The sequence below is a fragment of the Monomorium pharaonis genome, chromosome 1 (genome assembly GCF_013373865.1).
Source record: "Monomorium pharaonis isolate MP-MQ-018 chromosome 1, ASM1337386v2, whole genome shotgun sequence".
In the NCBI taxonomy this organism is placed as follows: domain Eukaryota; kingdom Metazoa; phylum Arthropoda; class Insecta; order Hymenoptera; family Formicidae; genus Monomorium; species Monomorium pharaonis.
In genome coordinates this window covers 29,247,550-29,274,841 of record NC_050467.1, presented here as the reverse complement: position 1 = coordinate 29,274,841, position 27,292 = coordinate 29,247,550, and the positions used below count along the sequence as shown (strand labels likewise).

General features: G+C 33.6%; 1 protein-coding gene across 1 annotated transcript; it reads right to left on the bottom strand.

The window, feature by feature from the left end:
- Positions 1 to 10,431: 10,431 nt before the first annotated feature.
- Positions 10,432 to 15,239, bottom strand: LOC118646786. The gene is made up of 7 exons (XM_036290435.1): positions 15,141 to 15,239; positions 14,404 to 14,705; positions 13,994 to 14,035; positions 13,775 to 13,919; positions 13,146 to 13,320; positions 12,835 to 13,059; positions 10,432 to 12,118 (listed from the first exon to the last, which is right to left on the bottom strand). The coding sequence occupies exons 1-6, from the start codon at positions 15,237 to 15,239 to the stop codon at positions 12,845 to 12,847; spliced, it is 978 nt and encodes a 325-aa protein (XP_036146328.1). The 3' UTR covers positions 10,432 to 12,118; positions 12,835 to 12,844.
- Positions 15,240 to 27,292: the final 12,053 nt, after the last annotated feature.

Genomic DNA, 27,292 nt, shown 5'->3' with positions numbered 1-27,292 from the left:
TCAAGCCAGATTACAGCAAGATACAAAGCGCAACAAGAACAAATTGAAAATGAAACGGAGAGTCGGTAAGTTTAAGATTCATATAACATTAGTTGTAGGTCAAATTTTTTAAGAGTTAATTGGCTGCGCCATAATATAATAATAAGTATAATTAATATCATATAACGATTAAATATAACAATATAACAATATGTAAATAACAAATCAAGAGACACGGTAGTGGCTCGCGCCAAGTGAGAGCGCAGCGAGACCGACCGTGCTCTTTTACGCGAGTACGCGACTTGCGAGCACCCGAGATTATCGGATCTCAGAAACGGCTAAACCGATCGAGTTCTAACTAGGCTCAATCGAAAGCTTGGGATCGATTTATATAAGAAAACTGTTTTTATTTTTCCTTTACATGCTCTACGAGTGGAGGTATTGCGATGCAAAGTCCGAAATGTCAAAATTTCATTTAAGATACGTCGTCGTCGTCGTCGTCATTATCGTCAACCTTGTAGGTATCTCTGCGGGTAGTGCGGGTGCCGAAAATGAGGGACGAAATTCCATCTCGCTTATCCGCTACCATGTGGCGTTCGCATCGTCACGTCACTATCGTGTATATTATAATAATAAGGTTATTATTATGATGTCAAGTGATCAAGTGAGTTTCGTGAAGTAGTGTATCAAATCAATTATTGATACCGTTTGAGTTTGATGTCTATTAAGTTAATAATTATGTCGATTGATTTGATGGTAAAACCTTGAGGGAGAAGGGGAGAGAGAAAGGGAAAGCGGACAGCGGAAAGGGCCGGGACGAGAAAAAGAGTGGAACGTGGACAGTCATATGAGGTACTCAATCAAGCTTTTACAGATATTCTGACAGATAGACTTTAAGATATTTTGCTGCGTGTTGAATCGTAAAAGTTTGTAGACGTAAATATTTTATCCATACAGTAAAATATGAGATTTAATAATCAGATATTTTTATATTTCAGTTTTATTTGAAGTATCTTTCTTATTATTAAGTACTCATAATATTTTGCAGGACATTATGTGATATAACGTATTGTTTATTTCTCACAAATAATAAAAAAATATTTGATACAAAAGGATATTTCTGAAACATTCGTTTCAAGTTTATTTTGTTTCAGTTCTTAAAATATTCTGATACTGATTGTTGTTATGTATAACAGATATTTTGACGTATAGATTTTTAAAACATATCTGATATATTTTGCTGTGTGGAATTTTACTTTCTTGTAATTTTGTATATGATATTGTGTAGCCAGTTTTTATCTCCTTATAACGTTATCAATATTTAACAGATGAACAATTCTACGTTACACTTCATCTATTTAATCATTAATACCAATGTAAAATTAATTAGTCATTGAGTAACAAGCTCAGATTTTATATTGGTATCGATGAGATAGATAAGATGTGTGATATAGAATTGTGGATGAGTTAAATGTTGCTATAATTGTTAATTAACAATCAATACTCAAAAGTCCCGATTTGATTTGAATGACCTACATACTTAGATACTCTATTGCAGGAGAGGAAAATGACCACAGACCGAGGAAAAAGAAGAAGGATATTTGATGGTTTATGAAGTTTTGAGAATGATGAAGAATGGGAGGAATACAGCGGTTTGGTGGAAAGATGACATTAATTCCATATCACCAATGGCAGGATTTATGTTACCTAGAATTACAATGTATCCTAGCAGGTACAGTCTTTTTTTATAATTTTTATTCTTTTAAAGTAATTCTATATAAACCTAATTAATGAATCTTGCAGAGGCGGTTTTGGACGAGGAGTAGCAAATAGTCCATACAGTCTGCAAACACCTTCAGGAATAGATTATGGATACTGAAGTATAGGTATTCGTGTGACTCTCATGATGATTCTGCACTCGCTGGACAACAAGCAGACATCCAAGAAATTTCAGTAAGTGATTGTGTGTCGATTCTGATTTAGTGTAGGATATTGTAATATGTAATATTAATTTATATATGCGATATTTTATATGTTACTTTTTGCTTTCATTTTAGGTGAAGACCATGAAGCTATCGGCATTTTAGTTTCGATTGACAATCAAAAGGGAAAATTCTACGCGTATAAGAAAATTCTTGCAATTGTAAGCATTAGAAATAATTGTTTGTAGAAATCATACCGATATAATAATGTGATAAATGTATTTAGATTTAGATTACTAATTATATATTATGATTTGAAAAAATTAAAAAAAGAAAGCATTGTACTAAAACATTATTAGTTTAAGTGTCTCTTGATTCCGCTGGAACTTTATTATATATCTAAGAAATTTGGAACAGGGAAATAACAGGTTAATAAACGTATTGTTATTTATATTTGAAGGGTATATTTATTATTCATTAAATCATAAAAAGGGCATATTAATAATAACACTGTTAAGTAGCATTATTTTTGAAAATTAAAATAATATTTTGTGTAATATTTTTTTTTTCCGCCTCGTCCACCCCTGTGTCCGCGGCTCTTCTGCCATCGTCGGGCTTTAACAGATTTTTGAGAAGTACGTTATTATGTTATGTATATGAATAAAATTATGAATAAAATAGTGTCACATTTAAAATAAAATACTTACGTATCTTGGTCGCAACTTCCTCTCGCGGTTGATATGTTTGCAGCTGCAAGTTCTGCGATTCTTGTGTCCTTGGCTGTGAAGGCTGTGAATTCGATCCGCTCTGCCCGCTTGATCTGCTCGGCCCGCTTGGTCCGCTCGGCCCGCTTGGTCCGTTCGGCCCGCTTGGTCCGCTCGGCCCGGTTGGTCCGCTCGACCCGGTAGAAGTCTGCTGACTGAGTTGACTCTTCGGATTTGGCGCAGGATTTGACTCCGTCGACCCGTTTGGCTGTTCTTCTGGCTGTGGGGTCGGCTGTTCTTCCGGCGTCGTTTTTGATCCTGTTGGCTGAGCTACGTTTGCAGCAGCTAACTGCTGTCGCGCTTGCCGTAGCTCAGCTTCCAGGGCCGCTATTTTTTCTTGATAATCTGCTGCCATAATGCTGAAAAAAATTATAAATTTTATAATTTGTTATGCTATTTTAAATGTTTTAATATATAATAATCTCTAATTACATATCGTCTCCAGTATCGTCCATCTCCATGTTTTCTTCCATTTTTACATTGTTTTGTTATCATGGGTAAAAAATCAATATGAATTGTTAACGATTTTATGGTCTGTTCTTTTTTTTTGCACTGCTCATTATAACCATAAACTAATAGGGATAAGGACTATGATCAATTCAAAAAAATTTGATTAATTTAAAATTATTTTAGGTTAATGTAGATCAACTTTTTAATCAAATTTTTATATTTGATCATAGTCCTTATCGCTATTAGTTTATGCCTATAATTGTTCATAGGGATAAGGTAAGGACTGTGATGTGACGTCAAAAAAAATTCGATGAATTTAAAATTTAACCGATATTAAATTAAAGTTAATCTACATTAATAGAATAAACCTAAAACAATTTTCCATTAATGTTGTAGATTAACTTTAATTTAATATTGGTTAAATAGAAACAAATCTAAAATGATTTTAAATTCATCGAATTTTTTTATGTCACAGTCCTTACCTTATGCTTATGAACAATCATTATAACCATAAACTAAATCGTTAACAATTATTATTTATACAGCGTAAATACTTTTATTGATTTTTGACCGATGATTTAACAATGGAAGAAATCATGGATGACGCTGGAGACAAGATGTAAATAGAGATTGAATTATATATTAAAACATTTAAAATAGCATAAAAAATTATAAAATTAATAATTTTTTCAGTATTATGGCAGCAGATTATCAAGAAAAAATAGCGGCTCTGGAGGTTGAGTTACACAAGATACAACAGCAGTTTGCTGCTGTAAGTCTAGCTCAGCCAACAGCACCGCAAACGACGCCGGAAGAACAGCCGACCTAACAGCCGGAAGAACAGGCGAAAAAGTCGACGGAGTTAAATCCAGTGCTGAAGCCGAGGACTCAGTCGCCTTCGACCAGGTCGAGCGGATCGAGCGGATCAAGCGGGCCAAGTGCGTCGAATTCACAGCCAGGGGTACAAGAATCGCAGCACTTACAGCTGCAAAGATATCAACCGCGAGAGAAAGCTGCGATCAACATACGTAAGAGTTTTATAAATTTCAAATTCGTTGCACTATTTTATTCATATATGTTCATGTACATAACACGTAACATACGTCTCAAAAATCTGTTACAGCACGACGATGGCAGAAGTCCCGCTACAGCCGCGGGAGTGGACAAAGGGGTGGACGAGACGGAACAAAGATATATTACACAAAATATTATTTTAATTTTAGAGAATAATATTTAAGTTTGACAGATAATATAAATATATTTGAATAAATATATCCTTCAAATATAAATAATTTAATACATTTATTAACTTTTCATTTCCCTATTCCAAATTTTCTATATAAGTTTTAAAGTTTTAGCGGAACCATAGATACTTGGACTAGTAGTAGTTGGTTATTGTTGCAGTAAAAAAACAATGTTAAAATTGAGTTTTTTATAAGAAAAGAAGGGAAACGGAAGAGAACAATTTCCTTCTATATATAATTAGTGTTAAATTTTGATACTTTTGTATATATGGATGCCGCACCTGAAATGCCCCATGGAATATATGTATAATACTTTTTTTTTTTAAATACATTACATTGTTACATTTATTACATTAATACATTTTTTATTTTACGTTAGTACAATGCTTTCTTTTTTTCAATTTTTCAAATCATAATATATAATTAATAATCTAAATCTAAATACATTTATCACATTATTATATCGGTATGATCTCTACAAACAATTATTTCTAATGCTTACATTTAGAATTTTCACTTTTAATTGTCAATCAAAACTAAAATGCCGATAGCTTCATGGTCTTCATCTAAAATGAAAACAAAAAGTAGCATATAAAATATCGCATATTAATATTACATATTACAATATCCTACACTAAATCAGAATTGACACACAATCACTTACTGAAATTTCTTGGATGTCTGCTTGTTGTCCAGCGAGTGCAGAATCATCATGAAAGCCACACGAATACCTATACTTCATATCTATATGCCAATCTGAGCTACCTATCAGTTATGAGAGACCAACATCCATTCCTGAAGGTGTTTGCAGACTGTATGGATTATTTGCTACTCCTCGTCAAAAACCGTCTCTGCAAGATTCATTAATTAGGTTTATATAGAAATACTTTAAAAGAATCAATAAGATAATTATAAAATATAAGCAAAAGACCGTACCTGCTAGGATGCATTGGGGTTCTAGGTTTCCACCAGACAGCTGTATTCTTTCCATTCTTCATCATTCTCAAAACTTCATAATAATAAAACTATCAAACATTCTTCTTCTTTTTCCTCGGCCTGTGGTCATTTTCCTCTGCTGCAATAGAGTATTTAATCTAAGTATATACTGTGTGGGTCATTCAAATCAAATCAGGATTTTTGAGTTTACAACTATCAAGGAGTGGAAATTGCTTTTATCCTTTGACACACTCTTCCGCTACACTCACACATCCATCACAGTGCCCAACCAATGCCTGGCATGCTCTGGCATAGAAAGATCCTCTATCACGTCTGAACCATTCTAGGACAGCCAGCTTCCTTTTGTCATCAGTGCTGACTGAAATGATCCAGATGTGGAGGATGCTGGGGTTTTCCTGACATTGGTTGGGCGCTGGGATGGATATGTGTATGTGACAACCGAAAGTTAAATTAAAAATTAAATTAAAATAATTTCACTCAATTCTGTAATAAACAACAGCTACAATCATTTGGTTCCAATGTTCCTTGCTAATTTTATATAATGATGGTTATAAATTCGTTCCAAATGTACACTCTTTCTGCAACCTGTAGCAAAAAATAAAGGAACTATTATTTCACAACTGTGTAACAAATGTCAAAAAGTTATTTTATTTTATTATAATTACCTGAATGTGTGTGTGGTAAAGAAACGCAACGTGCGACTTGCTTGTAAGCATATTCTGTATATACAGAAAAAACTTTTTCTGTATATACAGAAAAAATTGTTATTAAAAATGTTACAGAATAGGCCTACTGACAAATCGTTAAAAAATCAATTTCTTTTTCTTCTTCTTTACACTCCCCAAATAGATATCCGGCCCAGAAATAATCAATTTTAACTTCACACTATAAATATTTTCATTTAACACGAGTTAGCGCCGCGAGCCACTGGTAACTAGAAAAAGAGATTGGACATCATGGCAGTTCGCGGGGATTGGCTTGCCTAGAACATGGCGGCACCAATAAATATGCGGTATTATAGTAATAAGGCACTATAAAAGTTAGTATTCTCACGTCCGCCATTTTTCTTCTAACTAGCACGAAAAATTAGGTATGTTTTGTATATTACATACGTCAATAATCTTTGGAAGCACCAAACTTTATGTGACAATCTACTAGTTTACACCAAGCACTTGGTACGCGTATCAAGTAGTGAATTTAAGCTGATCAGCCAATGATTAAACACATTCACTAGTTATTTACTATTTGATACGCGTACCAAGTGCTCGGTGTAAATTAGGGGTTCGATTCTTGAATTCATTCGCAAGAAAACGTATGCGCAAATACCCGCTCTAACAGAAAAGTTGCAAGTTTATTGGTTAAAAGTCATACGATAGCCAATAAATTTTCAACTTTTTTGTAAGAACAGAATTTGCGAATACGTTTCTCTTGCAAATGAATTCAAGAATCGAGCCCCAGGTCAATGAAACGAAGACACATTTATGATCTTGAGACTGTAAAGGTTATTGCGATGTATTATATTATGTAAAACATTATGCTAGTTACTTGCTAGTTTGAAGAAAAATGGCGGACGTGGGAATACCTACTTTTTTAGTGTCTAATTATAGTGACAATGCAAACGCCACGTGATAGCGGATACACGAGATAAAATTTTGGGAGCGTCCCGTCAGATTGCTGAATTAGTTAGAGTTAGGATAAATTTATAGAATTTGATTGGTGGTATTCGTTTCGTCTTAAATAAAATTTGTTGATTGGACTTTACGTTGCGATACCTCCATTCATGTGGCATATACAGAAAAAGAAAGCAATTTTTCGATATAAATCGATTTCGAGTGCTCGTAAGGGCCAAAGCACAAAACGTGGCGTAATGATTAAGACAGTCGTAGTCGTAGATGTAGACAACGCAAAGCTTTTCGACTGTCTTAATTACGTCACGTTTTGTGCTTCGGTCCTGTACAATATTGTCTTTGGTTAGGTTGTGACCGGATAACCGATAGACGCGAGTCGAGGTTTGAATAAATGGGAACTCACCAAAGACTTTACGCAAGTCGTCACAGTCGCCAGCCTCTTTATATCCACCAAGAGGCAAGGATTCAGCTTCCAGGATCGTCGCTCAGCTCTGCTGGAAACTCAGCGTCGTCGGATGTGCCGGAAGAACGAGCCACTCTAATGGAACGTCTTCACGTACCGTCGCACAACGCACAGCGCTTAACTTGCGATTAACACTAATCACAATTCTTTCTGTTTCAGGTGCTGCCTTCAACGTCAGGATGTCCTCCCAGGTCGCCGTCAATCCCACAGGAACTACACCAGGTAAGTATATTTTCAGAGGGTGTTTTACCCGTGGCCCCGTTGGTTATCAGGATCGTCTCAGCTCAGCTCGCCAGGAATCCGTTCCGTCTCAGGAATCCCACACACGCCAGAAAGACAGGTGAGCGAATAAACGCAAGACAGTATGTTAATTAACAAAAACAAATCAATGGTTTATTCAACTCTTTTGGTTATCACAGAAACCCGTCCGCGTCGCTTGTTCACAATCGAATCGCACAATTTCGGATTTCCGAGAACACTTCGGCCTACTCGCATTCGGCCGTGCGTAATTAATACGCCTTTAACGTGCACAGCACGGAACTCACGCACTCGCGTAATCTCGCGTATTCTTGTTCCGAGATAAGATCGCTAGGATGTGTATTACGCGCGGAACTTTATTTCGGTCGATCGTGTTGTTGTCGCTAAGTCACTTAGCGCGCGAAGACTCTCTTTCTCCGTTCCGAGGTTTTGCCGTGATGATATCCGACGCGCGAAAGCTCACGAGAGCTCGCGGGACGCGTCTTTATACTCGGGAGAGAGACGCTACCCCCTCCCGTCGGGATCCGCCAATCGCACGCATTTTCCATCACGCCGCTGCCGGGAGCGCTTGGGTTTCCCCCTCCCGTCGGGTTGCGCCAATCGCGCGTGGCGTCGGTTTCCCCCGGTCGCGGGACTTTCCTGAGGCCCCCACTCCTCGCGGCTTGCTCGGCTGCGCGGTCTGGTTGCGCTGTGGGCATCGTGCATGTTGCCCCCTCCAGCTTGGCGTATCCCCTCCATCGAGTGGAGATTACACTTGCAAGTGCAAATATCGAGTGTTGATCGCACTTAAGGTGTAATCCACACTGGTTGCTGTATTTATGCCAGACTAAAGCCATGATACTAAGAAGTGCATTGAATATGCATAAGAGATAAGGAATGTTATGTTGAGCCTTAAAATAATAATATTGGAAAGAAAATAAACGTAGCACAAAAATTGTGCTTCTAACATGTCAAAATAACAGGTTTTTACTATGTGAACTAAAACAAAGATAATATGGCTCAGTATGAACTGTTTTATGAATGACTTTAATCTGACTGTATCGCACGTAATTAGAATTAAGGAAACTACAATGGTAATCGCTGCTACGCGAATACTGGCAAACATAGAATTATAATGACAATGACTATCAAAAGGATGACTACTAAAATACTTATGACAATAGTAGGTAAGTATAACATTTTTATAACTAATCTGAAAGGCATAAGACAATTACAAGAATGACTAATAATAATATGATAACTAGCGTAAGCAGAGTCATAATAAGCACATAAAACATTTTTATATTTTTGAAAGAATATTTAAGCACACAAAATGATGAAATATGATTAATATATAATAGTATATAAAAATAAGGTAATGTGAGAGCGTTTACGTCTAACTTAAAATTAAGGTCGACACGCACAACAAAAATCAATATATTTATTTATTATTTGCAAGGTCAGTTATATAAATAAAAACAACACATAAATAGAAAGTTTACGCTCATTCAGTATCAAGAATATTAGAGGAAATAAAGGTGCCTAATAATTTTGTCAATGGTTGTATACCCCATACAACAAATACATTTGAGATATAATCAATTAATAAATTTAATTGTAAGTACAAATATCTTTGTACTTACAATTAAATCAATTTTAAGGTATCTTATTATTAGTTATTCATAAAATTACTTGATATCATGATTGTGTGTAAAAAAATATTTCTTGAACGTATCTTAAGATAAACTTTAACATATTTTAAATTATGAATTAAAATTATACTAAATACAAAATAATATGACTTTTCATCATTTTGAAAATATTTCAGAATCATTTTTAAGATATCTTGTCTTTGTGATTGTAAATCAGATATTTCAGAAACATTCTTAAAATATCTTGATAGTGATTGTTGCAATGTAACATATATTTTGACATATAGATATAGATATAGATAATTTTCAATATATTCTATGATATATTTTATTATAAGTTTGTAAGTATAACTTATATAATAAAATGTATTTCAGATATAATAATCATCTTTGTATTTACAGTTTTAAATCAATTTTAAAGTATCTTGTTATCAGATATTAAAATAATTTTGAATGAGATTTAAAGATTAGAATAAATAAAATTCAAGTTTAAGATAAAATTAGTATGATTTTTTATTGAGATATTAAGAGTTTAGAAACATTCTTAAAATATTTTGATAGTGACTGTTGCTATGCAACAGATATTCTGATATATAGATATCTTCAAGATATTTTTGTTGTTTTATGGAATATCTTCAAAACATTTCTGTAAAATATTTTGCTGTGTGAAAATGTACAGAATATTTTGAGAATAGGTAAAAATATTTTTATGATTTAGGAAAAAATAATGTTATAAATGTATGATTCCAGTACTTATTCATTAATGTTATATTATTTATTTTAAAAGGTTTAAATGTCATGTAATATTTTGATGACTGTTGTTATGCAACAGTTATTCTGACATATAGATATTTTCAAAATGTTTTTGTTGCTTTATGGAATATCTTCAAAACATTTCTGTGAAATATTTTGCTGTGTGAAAACGTCCCTTTTACTTTCTTTGTATTATGTACAGAATATTTTGAGAATAAGTAAAAATATTTTTATGATGTTAGGAAAAAATGATAATATGTTATAAATGTATGATCCCAGTACATATTCATTAATGTTATATTTATTTTGATAAAAAAATTACTTTATGTAATAAATGTCATGTAATAAATTTTTTTAGAATAAATAAAATTCAAGCTTAAGATAAAATTAGAATAATTTTTTATTAAAATATTTTGATAGTGACTGTTGCTATGCAACAGATATTTTGACGTATTTTATGGAATATCTTTAAAACATCTCTGTGAAATATTTTGCTGTGTGAAAACGTTTCTTTTATTATGTACAGAATATTTTGAGAATAGGTAAAAATATTTTTATGATGTTAGGAAAAAATGATAATATATTATAAATGTATGATCCCAGTACATATTCGTTACCCAGATAGCCAAGCCTGCAGAACAGATTTTGAGCAGAGCATGCTACCAATTTTTGACAACAGAATGGCAACAAATTTTATACAGAGTCTGTAATATCTAACGATGTTGCCAAACTGCTGTCAGAAATCAAGCAGAACTTGCTAACATAACCTGACGACAGATTGGCAGCAGAAATCGAGCAGAGCCTGCTGACATAACCTGCCGACAGATTGGCAGCAGAAATCGAACAGTCTGTTCGTTACGTAATCTTAATTGCCATTTAAATGCCAATTTAAAACTTGCATTAATATATTTCTCTATAGAAAAAAACGTTAGAAAAAACGTTGTGGCAGTAGAAATTATTGAAAAATTAAATTATATCGTTGCCTAATACTTTTGGTCAATCCTATACATACCATATAATATATATTTTAATTAGGGATTGTAAGGAAATAAAATTATTAATTATAATATTATGTCAATACATTTTTAATAATAAGAATTTAATTTTGTTCTCTCGCCGATATACATTGAAAGATTAAGTACTTTATTGTATTGGGCTATAACGGTAAGTTTCAAATAACAGAAATGATGCCAGGACGGATGAAGGTCGAGGAATTTCGCACCGAGTGGCAATAACCGACGACTATTTTGCGCGCAACCGAAATCGCAACGAAGGATGCGAATCAGGTAAGTAAACTTTATATACAGATCTCGGTGGACAGAAAGTGCAGGTAACGAAAGAACACTAGGTTTACAGACTGTAAGGTAACAAAACTTATATTCTTTTTAAAGAACAAAACTATAAGAACAACGAACTAAGGCCCGGTTCCACAACTCACGGTTAAATTAACTGGCCAATTATTCCATTGGAATTGACCAATCGTATTTGTTAATTTTGCTTAACGACAAATACGATTGGTCATTTTTAATGGAATAATCGGCCAGTTAATTTAACCGTGAGTTGTGGAATCGGGCCTAAGAACAAAAAATTAAATTGATGAAAAACTCCCGCGAACCGTTTACAACTATGGCTGCGTTCCGTTTCAACGCATGATGCGCATAATGCATTGTTCATCCTTGTTTAACGTTTGACAAACAACAAGGATGAACAGTGCATCATGTTATCATGTGTGAAACGGAACGTACCCTATATCATATCAGTTCCCTTCGCGAAGGAACAGAGTGATCTCGCCGGACGCACGTTCAATTTCACCGCCTGTAGCCCGAAGCTGGCTACCGGAAGTCTAGCGCATCAGCGCCAATCCTCGCTCGCAACGCTGCGCTGTCTCGAAGCGCACTTTCTACGACATCTATCTGTAGTTTCTTTTATATTTTAACAGTATTTACAGTATTTATCTTACGATACACATGTTCTTTTAGAGAACTTCTTCGAACGAAAGCAAGAATGATTCTCCAGTAAGTATAATCTAGCCCAATCTGATCCATATTGTCCGTAGTACCGAGCCCAATCTAAACAGAAAAATAAAATAACTTTTGAAAAAGATAGATTGAAAAAATTATTCAGTTTAGTTCCACCTCAAATATCGATGTAATTATGCTTATTCGACGCGGTTTTGCTTCAAACGAATCTGGCAGAAAAAAAGCTAGGCAGAGTATGCGCTTGTGGCCAAGAAGCATGAGAATATAAGCGCTGTGCATGCTGGTGCATGCTCAAGTCATTTTGTCGGTATTCTAGGTTTCATAACCTGTCAATTTGTCAATTTTAACGATTAATATCTCGCTCTCCGACAGAGCGACGTTTTTTTCGGCAGATTCGTTCGTTTGAAGCAAAACCGCGTCGAATAAGCATAATTACATCGATACTTGAAGTGGAGTCGCTAAACTGAATAATTATATCTGACTAATTTATTACTATCCATAAGGTTCCAATGACGGATATGTTCCTATCATTTCCGGACAGTTATACGAAAATTTGTTATTATTAATAATGTTAAATTCTTTTTCATTATAATATTACAATTTGATTGTAATATTTTCTTATATATGTAAAGAGATTACAATTAAATTTTAATATAATAAAAAAAAGCATTTGTGAAAAATTAATTAATATTTGTATAAGTGTCTGGATGTAGATACATGTCCGATTACTAGATGTTTACTTTTCTATACAAATATATACGTATCGTTCTGAAAAATGCAAAAGATATATAAAAGATAATATATACCGCTAATGCTTTAATCGTTGGACTCATTTTCATCGTTCTCATTATCATCCTCTCTTTCGTCATTCCAAAGATCTCTACGGATCTGTTCTCTTGCAGCTCTTCGCGGGCGTGGGCCACGAGTTCGGCTTCGATGCCTTTCCTTCGCTGTACGAAGAGCCTCTTTCATGCAAGCTTGGAACTCTGAGCGAGTTGGTTTTTCAAAGTATCTATTCCGACATACGGCTTCTGAAAAAGAAATAAAAGAATAGATTATCAATATAATAATGACGTTATAAAGAACAACGTATAAATTAAAATTAAAAACATTTTACCATAGATTGCCGTTATAAATCGGGCATTATACAACGGCCGTTTACGCCATTCATCGTCCTCATGTCCCCCCCACCAAGTAAAAGAAGATGCCAAAGCATCTGTGAAACCTTCTTTGAAGCATTGGTTTACGGCTTCCTTCAAGTTGAAACCACCAATGTAACTGAAGTATTTCACCTAAAAAAAAAAAGGATTATTAATGCAGAAAAATGTTATATTATAATTTACAGGATGTTCTACATTCTTTTTTATGCATTGTTTTACAATAACAGATTGTCTGTATTTTTTGTCTCATGTTCAGAAAATCTGTCATTAAAATAATGCGAAAAAAATATTGTATATATTAATTCAAAATGGAGTATAACTATAATGAGTCTGAGGCTGGTATTCACGTTCTTATTTTAAGACCGTCTTAAGCAATGTCTTAAGATGCTAATACGGCTCTGTGATTGACTTACGACATCTTAAGACGGTACTTAACACAGTCTTAAATATAAGAATTCATTATGAATATCGGCTTGACATTCAAAAAATCCTGAGTCACTCTGTTTATAAAAAATAGACTTTTATAAAAAAAACTAACTGAACACCTTTTGACTTTCAGGCATACACAGAATTTCTTTCTACTTACGACATTGGAATAATCATTCTCGTTTAAATTTTCGAAGGCATCCATCTGAGCCAAAGAGGTGATTGGGAGGCTGTTTGGCTTTTGTATGTAAGTCTGGCTATCTTGTACACATTTTAGTACTTTTTCCAAGATACTATTCATTCTTCTGTAAAGGAAATATAAAAATAATTAGTATGAAGCAAAGATATTACAGTAATATACGATATATCTAATACTTACTTGAGTTCAGCCTCTATACGAATTAGGCGTTCTTGTTCTCTGCTACAAATATTATATAACATTTAATATATATATGTGTATATGCATGTGTGTGAGTAATTAATTTTCAAGAATATCTTTGCAATTTTTTTGTTAATTTCTCCTCTCTCTTCTCTCTATATATAATCTACACATATGATATAATATTATGTTATATCGTATAAAAAATGTATATATAGAGGAGGAGGAGAAGATGCAATACTATGACTAACAAAATGTGTCACATTACTTTTTATTTCAATAAGTTTTAGAACAGACAAAAATGATGAAGACAATTACAGAATTTTGGTCTATTATAAAACTTATTGCAATGAAAAGGTCAGATTCTCGTATAATAATAGTTGTACAAGTAAAACATTATTTCAACATACTTATTGTCTCTTCTTTCAGGTTGTAAATTTATATATCGACTATTTCTTTCTTCATTTGTGTCACGATGATTTTGCTCGTAACCATCTTGTGCTGGCCATAGTTGGACGGAGAGGTTTGCTCCTGTTGGGTTGTTTCTCAATTGTGTAAGTGTATTTTCGTTATATTGTATTATTTGTCTGTTTTGTGTGTGATTGTGTGTCTGACTGAATGAAGCTGGTTCATGTATTTCTTGTGTAACATAAGGACTAGCAGGTATTTGTGTATATGTTGGGTTGTTTGTGTATGGTTCAATGTTCCGTGGCTGAATGTGTGCATGTGTGTTTAGCGCTGGATATTGTTGTGTATGTATATTTATAAGTCCTTGTATTGATATTAATAATTTCTAAATATACTTTGAATTTATATTTGTACTTGTTTCTCATGTAGCACTCTCTGTTTAAAGAATCCTAGAAACGTTTTTAGGACGTACGAATGTCCTGAGAACGTCCATGGACGTCATTATATAGATGCATGGATTTCAATTATGAATTTCATCTTTCAGATACATGATATTGTAACGAGCCGTTCCTCCGCCACGTTAAGGCATATAGATACGAGGCCGTTACCCTCCTACCTCGTCTAGTCCCCTCCGCTTATCTCGGTCTCCCCGCACATCTCCGCTCCTCTTGTCACCAAACGGGGGCTATAAAAGCCCTCCGCTGGTGATAAGGAATCAGATCTCCCCGGTCTAGCGTACTGAGCCGACCGATCCACTCAGCGAATTGAGCTGAGTATCCAGAGCACGCACTGAGTGCCGAACATAACCGCAAACCCGGCTTCCTTCACTAGCGCGCATTGAGCGCTTCCTCGCGCCACGCTGTGAGTGGCAAAACAACGCCCCGCTCGACACCCGGATCCCGGTACGCGTATTGAGCTACCGATCCCGACCGCACACGGGGACCCCGTACTGAGGGGAAACCGCCGACGCGGAGGATCATCCACGCGGGATGATCCTCGACGATAATAACAGCTGATCATCGAACAGCTGATCACCGTGGCTGTCGAGCCGAGCTCCGCGCCGTACCGCGCAGTCGCGCACCGCCGCGACCAACCATAGCGCCGCACCGACCGACTCGGCGAATAGGAACGCCGCACCGTACCGCGCAGCCGCGACCGTAACACCGCGACCAATCCGGCCACCGCCGCGACCGACATGAACGCCGCCACACACTACACCGCCGCGAGTACACCGCCACGAACATGTAGTTCGTAAGATCGGCCGCTACCACCGATCGACGCACCGACCGATACACGGGCCGTACGCCCGCCGCAGCCAATCCGGCGCCGAATAATCAACGCGCACATGCGCCCCGCGACACACGTCGCCATAAACCAATCGCCCGCGACTCGCATAGCAAGATCTTAGTCGTAAGTTGTTAGAGTAGGGACTTTGTATATATTAGCTAGGATATTTTAGAATAAATATTAATTGTTAGACATATACCGCTTGCCTTCATCATTCACTCAACCAGCCCGCCGCCCGAACCCTGAATTGACCGCGGCTATCCGTAGCACATTACAGTTAAAAATTCACGGTTACAATATAATTTTTAAATATTTAATTTCAATGTAGTTTTCATTTTTATATAAGTTTATACTCGATATGAAAAACAAATAATACATTTAATAATTTAATTAATACTTGTTAAAATTGTAAATAAAATGTTTTAGGAAATACAAAGGATATCGGGCGAGAATTGTGGATGGGTGGACACTCCACCTGAAGCTCCTCTCTTTTCAACAAATAGTACCAGTTACATTGCAATAAGTCCCGTGAAAGATGGACCGGCGGGATATTACAAACATAATTTGGGCTAATGTGCTTCGAAAACAAGTAGTGTCTTTGACGCATGGAAAGTTTGAAGTCGATAGACTTTTAGCATGGGACCAAGCGATTAATACTATGTGAAAACACAAATAATTCATTAAATTAACTTATAATTTAACTTGTAAAACAATTACATTTTATAACTAGATATTTCATCGGTATATGAGACTGGGTCACAGACACCTCTATCGTGTAAGCTCTACTCTTCCACAAACGGAAGAGTAGAGTTTGTTACATTTTTCTGTTTAGATTGGGTTCGGTACTACGGATTAAATTGGGCTAGATACTGAGAGAATCATTCTTGTGCTTTCGTTCGAAGAAGTTCTCAAAAAGAACATATGTATTGTAAGATATTAACTGTAAATACCGTTAAAATGTAAAAGAAACTACTAAATGTAAAACATGTCATGGAAAATGCGCTTCGAGACAGTGCTGCGAGCATGCGCTAGATTTCCGATAGCCAGCTTCCGGTTCAGGCTACAGGCGGTGAACGTGCGTCCGGCGAGATCACTCTCCTTCACGAAGGAAACTCGTATAAACTGTTCTCGGGAGTCATTCGTCAATCTAGTTTGTACTTTGAGAAGGATATAAGTTTTTTGTTACCTTACAGTCTGTAAACCTAGTTTTCTTTCGTTACCTGCACTTTCTGTCCACCGAGATCTGTATATAAAGTTTACTTATCTGATTCGCATCGTTTTTCGTGATTTCGGTTGCGCCCGAAATAGTCGTCGGTTACCATTCGGCGCAAAATTCCTCGACTTTCATCCGTCCTGGCATCATTCCTGTTATTTCAAATTTACCGTTATCTGTAGCCCCTTCGCGTTCAGCACTCAACGGACAAGGGGCGCAAGACTACAATAAATTACTTAATCTTTCAATAATATATATCGGCGAGAGAACAATTAAAAATGTATTGACAATTATAATAATTTTATTTCTTTACGATCCCTAATTATACATATATAGAAATATATGTATGTATACAGGCAGGCTTGGCCAAAAGTTAGGCAGCTATACTTTTTTAATTTATCTGAAGTTTTTGTATCTGTATTATTTCCTATTACTTGTATTACACACATATAAAGTTTAAAATATATGTATAATATCGACAACCAATAGAAAATAATACAGATAAAAGAATTTCAGATAAATTAAAAAGTATAATGTCTAATACCTTTGGCCAAGGCTGTATAAATATCAAGGTCAATGCACGATTTAAATGGCTACATAACGAGCAAACTGCTCGATTTCTGCTGCCAATCTGGCGTCAGGTTATGTCAGCAGACCCTGCTCAATTTCTGCCACCAATCTGCTGGCATAGCATGTTAGCAGGCTCTGTTTGATTTCTGCTGCCGATCTGTCGTCAGGGTTATGTCAGCAAATCCTGCTCGGTTTCTGCAATCAATCTGCTGGCATGCCATGCCAGCAGGCTTTGTCGACAAATCCTGAGCTTAATGCGGACACAGAATGCTATGGATCTGCAATGGGTATCTGATTGAATTTGCTGCCAATCTGCTCGCAATCTGCTAGCATTTTGCTATTAGGGTAATGTTATATTTATTTTTAAAAAGTTTAAATGTCATGTAATAAATATTTTGATTAAAAAATTACTTTATGTAATAAATGTCATGTAATAAATTTTCTAAAAAAGCAATTAAGTATGCAAAATTAATTACATATTATTTATGGTTGGTCTACTGCATTTTTCATTGCAATTTTGACAGATAAATTTTAATTTAAATTAACATCTGACTGATTCATTATTAAATAACAAGCCACTAATTATTAGTTGTTTTACTTATTTTGATATATATAAATACCTACGTGATTTTAAAAATGTATTAATTCTAGAATAGTAAACTTATCATCCCAAGCGTCATATTGGGTTATAAATGTAACACCAGAGCAGACCTGTCACTAGCAATACAATGACAAATTCATGCAGCAAATTGAGAACAGATGTTGCAACGTAAACTCACAGCAGATTTGCGCCAAATATGCAACAGATCTGTATTCATAAATGATGATAGATTGGCGACAGATTTGTTGAATCTTTTCATTTCTTCTTTCATCACAGTTATAATTTTATTTGAGAATCGATGTAAGCAATCTCCTGGAAAGATTTATTAATTCAGCAGTAGGAACAGATTAAATAATTTACCCAACCCTCTCCTTAGCATCTAATATTTCCTATAGGGGGGCCTCAATTGACCTATCTATTTTCTCCCTTTATATCGCAGGTATATTATCTATTCTAGGTGCAATTAATTTTATTAAATTTCTTTGTAGTTAAATCTCACTCCAAAAAAATGAAAATACTACCAGTTCTGTATCATAAAAGTATAATGTGGCGGTCCTCCGCCACATCGGACTCCTCTGCAGGCGCAGCGAAGGAAGATAATTTTTGCTTACCTTCGCGCTGCGAGTGGTCTTTATGTAGCGAGTTGATGACTGCATTTTACTCCCGAGAAAGTAAGCCGCCTATCGACGGTGCCGCACTTTTTATTGCCAATTCGACAGATCTGCTGCATTTCTGGTATCAATCTGTCGCGTACTTTGACACACAAATGTTGTTGCATTTCTACAGGCAATTTGCTGACATTGTTTGCACTTTGGTGTTTGTCGTCAATCTGTTATCAATACTTTCAATAAATCTGCTCGCAGTTCACTATTATTTTGTCATGTATTCTGATGACAGACGTTGCTAAATATTTGCTGAATATCTGCTAATAGTGTTTGCAATAACAAGATATGTTTCTCATTTGTCGCCTTTTTGGCAACAGAATCTGTTGCCAACATTTGTCACAGCAGAAATGGTTATAGGGGTTAGGTTAGGTTAGGTTGTTTAAGTTAGGTTTAAGTTTAGGTTTAGGTTTAGGTTTAGGTTTAAAGGGATGGGCTTAATAATTGCAATTATATCAGCTTAAAAGTTTATAAAAAGCTCGTAATTCTTCCACAATGATCAATTCGTTGCATGTTGGGGGGGGGGGGGCAGTTCGACAGGAGTGTTGACGCGCATGCAAAAGTAAAGTACCTTAAAAAATAAATTGCTGCATTAACTATAGTATTGAAATGATTGTCTTTTTGCTCTTAAAATATTTATTTTGTTTGTTTAACTTGTATAACTCAATTGTTTATACGGACACGCAAGAGTAAAGTATCTTAAACAAATCAACTATTGTATCAACTATGGTGTTGATATATTATCTGCTTTTAAAATATTCAGGTCTCGATTTTTTATTTAACTTATGTAATTCTATTGATGCTCAGGAGTATTGCAAATGTTAAGTAGAATGCACCCAAAATATATTGTTATAATTACAAAAAAAATAAAATATTGCAAAATACATACATTTACACATAACCTCTTCCTTCTGTCGCAAGACATACTCTGCCTGCGTTCGAAAATAGCTTTAGCTGGTGTTGGGAAAAAAAGGTTAAGTTGGTAGTATTGAGAATTCCCAACGCTGTGTTCGTTTTCTCTCAGCTGGAAGTAGTTGGAGATCGATCGAATAGGTGCATTTAGTGCAAATGACAACAAAATATCTTAACAAGCGATAACGTACGCACGTGTTTTATATAACTTATACTTACGATTGTTGAAATTTAGCAAATTCAAGGTAATCCTTTTTCTTTGTTTAATAACACTTAAATGTAAAATAGAGTAAATGTAAAATAACATTAATAAATAAAAAGCAAGAAATAAAAGGAACATTATTAACATTCTCTTAATATTTTTTATTGTTATGTGTGGTTGTGACGCATACATAAAATTTAACAAATTACTTGAAATAAAATATTTTCTTAATGCAAATTTATAAATTATTACTTTTCGTAAATTAACTAATCAATATAAAAAATTACTGAATATATAAATAATTATTTAATATAATGTATTTACAGGCTTTTTCTTTTCGTATTGTTGAATAAGAAACGAAAGTCGATAAAAAGAATACACAAATTTAATCAACATTATTATTATTATTATGGAAAAGTTATTATTGAAGAATATTTTACTCAAAAACATGTTTGATTCTTCCCACACAGCACACTTTATCCTTGGGATGTCCCTAGGATGTCATTTTGGGATATCGCAATATCGTTGGATATCCGTGGACCATCTGCGATATCCAAGGGATATCCAACAAGGAATGCACAAACGTCCACCGATTTGACATCCTGTAGATATCTCAAACGATATCCAGAGAATATCCAAGGGATTTCCTAAGATATCGTAATATACCCTAGTGAAAAAATTTGTCAGAATTAAAAAAATTTTTTTCAGGCTTCTGATAAATATTCTGATTTTTTATAAGAATTGAAACGTTTCTCGGAAAAACTTTAAAAATGAAAATTTTTGAATATTTCTAAGTATTTTTGAGAGTTTTAAGAATTGAAAAAAACTTAAACAAAAAATAAAAAATTCTAATTATTTTTACGGTAATCTTGTAAGAGGAAGAAGACTATAACAACATGTTTCAGTCAAGCCACAGTCGTACACCCGTTAAAGCATGTTTAATCTCTATATCTGAAAAGTGTCAACCATCGGCGACGTTGCTTGACTTCGAAGATCGTACGCATTCTAACGCCACGTGATAATTCATGAACACTTCTTGTTTATGCATACATACTTGTTATGCATACATATCATTACAATAGATGTTATCAGAAGGATGAAATATGTATAGTTAACTTTATGAATAAATATGAAGTTTTAGATTTTTATTCATTTTTACATATGCGTGCAAAATAGCATGTGGAATAACTTATTAAAAAGTTTGTTTTTGCTCTATTTGTATAAAATCAGAAAAATTTTTTAATGTCATTTTTTATAATTTTTTAGTATTATTAATATATACCATATTATTTCGATAAGTGTGCTTTTTTTATGTTCTGTTTTAATTTACGTTTCTTAGAGATTTAATTAACGCTTTTGTCACCCTTTTATTACATTATAATTTACTTTTTCTTTACACTTGATTTACGCTCTATTAATTGTACACTGAAAAAAAGAGTCTTGTTGAATTAACTGGAATTGAACTAACCGTTCAGATTTCTAGTTGATCTGACCAGATTTCCAATTAATTCAACAAAAATTTTTTTTTAATTAATTAGAAATTTGGTAAATTCAACTAGAATCCGAATCGTTAGTTCACATTCCAGTTAATTCAACCAAATTTTTTTTTCAGTGTAGAGATAAAAGATATGATGGGATATTATCTGGATGTAATAGGATATCGTAAGATATTATAGAATATCTTACAATATCTTATAATATTTTAAGATATTTTTTTGGGATATCGAAATATATTAATGGGATATCGTATGATATCTTAAGCTATTTTACGATATTTTTGTAGGATATCCCAGGAGCTACTCATTGAGATATCCGTGGGATCGCCTTTGTTTGTCTGGGATAATTTGGGATATCCTCAGGATAAAGTGTGCTGTGTGGGATTCTAGTATAGTTTATCATCTAATAACAGTGATGACGACGAATGATGAAGAATTACAAAATATCTTGTTCAGTAACAATCACAGATGAAAAGAGAAACGTACCAAAAATAAAAAATTATTTGGAACATATTGTAGCAATTAAGTTAATTATCGAACTATTATTCGCATACGGTTGTACCTTCTATTTTTGCTACCTGGGCATAGACGGCAACCATACATTATAAAAATATTAATAAAATTTAATGTTCCTTTCATTCTTTGCTTTTTATTTATTAATATAAATGTTAAACTTTTAAGTAATATTAAACAAAGAAAAACATTACCTTGAATTGACTGATAAATTTTGGTTATTATATAAAACATATGCAATGTATACGTTATCGCGCCTGACATAATATTTCATTGCTATTTGCACTAAATGCCATTTGATCGGTCTCCAACTACTCCCAGCTCCCAGCTGGGAGAAAACGAACGCAGCGTTGGAAATTCTCAATACTACCAACTTAACTTTTTCTCCCAGCACCAGCGAAAGCTATTTTCGAACGCACCCTCTATGTATACTGTGAATGAAAATTACTCGAATGTTTAATACCATAGTGATAATTGATTTATCGAGAAATTGAGATCGATATTGAGATCTCGATATTGAGGTCTTGAAAGTGACTATATTACTAATAACGCGTTTAAATTGATATATTAACAATATTCTATATTATTGTTTAATTGTGTATAATTCGAGATGAATGAACAACCAAATGAAGAGTTAAATAATAAAAAAATACTTAAGTGTATATACATTTGTTTGGGTTATAATGCGTTTCAGTTTAAAAAGTTTAAAATGTATTTTAAAAATTTTGGAAATTCTTGAAATGTAAAAAATATCTTATAACAAATGTTGACTGTTAGGGAGAATTCATACTTTGGCAGAAAAGCAGAAAAGCCAAAGGCATTCAGAGTTCGTGCTGGTAGTGTATTCTGCTTTTCTGCTTCAGAAACGGTCGTCGACTACTAATAATTAGCGTCACTATTGTATATAACCCTATAGGCTACTAAACAAATGATATCATAAATAATTAGAATTCGTCAGTTAATAATGGAGATAATGTGTTTTGTGTGCGATATTTTTTCTTAAATATTAATACCATGTTAAATTAATATCTCAAATGTACTGGTATATTGTGAATTTATTTATTTTTACATTGCTTGATAAACAGCAACATTGTATTATAAATTTATTGTATTGCAATGCTGATATGCCATTGTATTATTTGATTGGTGTTGCAATCTAAGAACAATAATGTATTATTTTGCAAAACAATTGCAAAATATTACATTATTGCGGAAGATTGTTACCATGTATTGTGTTTTATATTTTTTCTTATTTTATTTTTTGTAGGTTGTATTTTTGCGGTTTAAGAGGAACAGGTAAGTATTTTTTTATTACTACGTTATTGTTTTAATAAAGCTGTGTGCCGATACAAGAGTGTTGTATTTTTAAAGAACGGGTTTTGTAATTTAAAAAAAATTGAAATAAAGGTGCTGTGCGTTTACAAAGATTGGGTGCTGTACGTCTATAGGAAACGAGTGCTGTTCGCCTGTAAAAATCGGGTGCTGTGCGCCTGCAAAAAACGGGTGCTGTGCGCCTGTAAATATCGGGTGCTGTGCGCTTGTAAAAATCGAGTGCTGTGCGCTTGCAAAAAAACAGGTGCTGTGCGCCTACAAAAAAAACGGGTGCTGTGCGTCTGTAAATATCAGGTGCTGTGCGCCTGTAAAAACTGGTGCTGTGCGCCTGTAAAAGTCGGGTGCTGTGCGCCTGCAAAAAAACAGGTGCGTTTGTAAAGATTGGGTGCTCTGAGCCTGCAAAGATTTGGTGCTGTGCGCTTGTATAGATTGGATATTGTGCACCTGTAAAGATTAAGTGTAGTGTGGTACAGAAAACTTTATATATTAAACAAAATGTCTGTAAAAATTAATAAACAAATATCATTAGAACAAAGAAATATTATTATTAATGGTGACTGGTTAAATTGTGCACATATGGATCATTTTGAACTGCTTTTAAAAAGCTATTCGGATTATAGACCTGTTGAAACGTGGCGAATGCAAATTCCTGATACGATACCACCTATGCCACAAAATAAGAAACATATACAAATTTTATTTAGTATATCTGATCCACTGAATTTACATTTACATGATATAAGTAAACCATTGAATGGACATTGGGTGTGTTGTTATTATGACACAAAAAATATATTTATCTATGATTCACTTAATAATAAGCAATTGCACAAAAACTATGAACAATTTTTGAGACAATTATTTCCATTTTATTGTTTTGATAAACAACTCGTTAAATTTCCTCCTGTGCAACAACAACCAAATACTAATGATTGCGGGGTTTTTGCAATAGCTTTTGCTATTTCATTGTTATTCAATATTAAACCTGAAGAGGTAAAATATGACTACAGTTTAATGCGTTCGCATTTAGTAAAAATTTTTGAATCAAATGTAATCGAGCATTTTCCTCAAGATTTAAAGTATGGTTTTTCTCAGAAAGTGCTTCCATTAGCAGTAATAAGAGCAAGAGCGGCTGACGCAGCTCGTAAATGTGCTAAAAGTCAATCTGACCAAAAAAACATACAACAGAAATTAAATCAGTTACAAAAAAATTATGATAATGGATTACATGAAAATTATTCAAAGGAACAAAATGCGTCAATTGAGCATTTTTTTTCAAGATTCAAAGTATGTTGCTCGGAAAGTAGTTCCATTAGTAGAAAACGTAAAAGAGATTAAAGAGACTTGTACAAAACGCAAACACGAGGAACAATCGTATTTGTTAGAGAAAAGTCATAATTCTAAAATAAAACATGTTAATAAAAAAAAACGATGTGAACGAGAAATGATCCTGTCGTTAGAACAAAGAGATATCATTGCTAAAGGCAGATGGTTAAATGATTTGCATATGGATCATTTTAATTATCTTTTAAAGAAATATTCAGATTATGAATTTGTCGAAACATGGCGAGTACAATTAATGAATACTATACAACCCATACCGACAAACAAAAAGCATATACAAATATTACCACCTACGTTATTGGGAACACATTGGATATGCAGTTATTATAATACAAAAAATATATTTATTTACGATTCTTTAAATGGAAAAATGTTGAGTGAGTGTCAGAAACAATTTTTACAAAAATTGTTTCCAACTTATGACTTTGTCAAGAATCCTGTCACATTTCTTACTGTGCAAGAACAACCAAACGGTAGCGATTGTGGTGTTTTTGCAATAGCCTTTGCTGTTTCATTATTATTTAACATAAATCCCAACGAAGTAAAATATGATCATAGTTTAATGCGTACACATTTAATAAAAATGTTTGAATCTAATACAATTGAGCATTTTCCTCAAGATGCAAATTATATTCTTCAGCAAGTGCTTCCCTTAGCAGTAGTAAAAGCAAAAGATACTAAAGCAGTTTGTATATTTGAAAAATGTCAATATGAAAACGAACAAAGCATATTAAAATCAAATATACAATTAATAGTAGATATAAACGAAGATGTTGAAGATAACAATGTTAATAAATCTTTGGAATATCAACATTGCTCAAAAGTGGAAGATATTAATAAAGAAAATTCAGAAAGTTATTATATTAGTAGGAAAAGAAAGAGACGTCAGTATGAACAGAATTTAGAAATTAACTGTGCTGTAAAGCGGCGTCGATATTATCAAAATATTAAAAAAAATCGCGCTAAACAAGTTGAACGATATCACAAAAATGGAAAAAAAAATCGCGCTAAACAAGTTGAACGATATCACAAAAGTGGAGAAAAAAATCGCGCTGAAAAAGTTAAACGTTATCACAAAAGTGTAGAAAAAATTCGCGCTGAAAAAGTTAAACAATATTACAAAAGTATAGAAAAAAATCGCGCTGAAAAAGTTTAACGATATCACAAAAGTGGAGAAAAAAATCGTGCTAATAAGAAATATTGGTATAATCAGAAATTAGAACATAATCGAATTCAGAAGCAATGTCGTTATAAAAAGGATTTAGTAAAACAACGTGAACAAAAGCAAAAACGTTATTTAATAAATTCTCAGTGTGAACGAGAGAGACAAATACAATATTCTGATCGCAAATGGTTATATAACAAACGACATTATAACAAAAAGTTAAAATCGAATGCCATAGAAAAAAATATTGGTCAAAGTATTATTAAAAAATACGAAAAGTTTTGGTCAAAAAATTACATACATATGCGTAATCCCGTGACAATAACAGATATTATGGATAAACTTGATATTAAAAATAAAATTGAAAGACGATTAGAAGCTGAAAGGATTTTGCGTTGGTCTATGCATATTAGAAATAATTATATTCATAATATGTATAAAATATTAGCTGTATTAAAAAAAAAAGGCTGAAGTACACTTAACTCTCGTTACTGAGTGTTTAACAATTGATGATAAATTACGTGCGTTATGTGGTATATCGGGTCATACAGCTTCTTCCGAAAATTATTTTATCGATTCTACATATGGTGAACAATTTACTTCTTCATCGCAATCTTTGATAACAAATGTAAAAGGTCAAGTTATAAATGTATTACCTTTGGTAGAAGCACAAGCTAAAAAAGCATGGTTGTGCGATACTTCGTGTAAAATTGATTCATTTGTAATTGATCGTTATAAACAATTTCTTGAAACAATAAATATATGTACTTTAAAGAAAATACCAGAACTATTACGCAAGGTTTGTCAGAAATGTACAGTAAATGATTTGACTGACAAATTAGGTCATACACAGGCTTGTTACGTTAATCCAAACCTTTGTAAAGCGATGTCTCTTTCTATTCAGTTATTATTACCTCATTTTCCAAAGGTGAGATTTATTAAACGTTTGATTTATCGATTGAGAGCAGACTATCGAAAGTTAATAAATCTAGAAAAGGCTTTAAATTCTGTTGATATTGATACATTAAATGAACTTATAATTTTGGCACAAGATCGAGCAAATATGTACAAACATCATCAAAGTTTAACTGATTTGAGTGATGATGATATTATTTCTAAATATAGCAAAGCATTTAAGGCGTTGACTAAACGTTCCATGGACACACCTCGATATATTTGTGTTTCATGTGAGAGACTTTGCTATAAGAGAAGTGTATCTGAAATTAGTAAGGTTAAAACACAGTTAGATATTCCAATTTGGAGAGATTTAATGGCACATATAAAAAATCTAAATATTAATCCTCAATACATATGTCTTTATTGTCAAAAAAAATTTCGTAACGGATTAATGCCTGCTTATTGTATTTTAAACAATTTATTCATCCAAAATGTTCCCGAAGTAATATTATCTCTTAATTCATTCGAAAAAAATGTTAATACAAAGGGCTAAAGCATTTCAAACTGTTGTTAAAATGGGAACTGTAATGAATAAAAGGCTGCCCCATAGGCAGATGGTACAGAAAGTAAAAGGTAGAACATTTCATTTACCATTACCATTAGAACAAACAATGAACAAAATATGTTCGAAAACTGA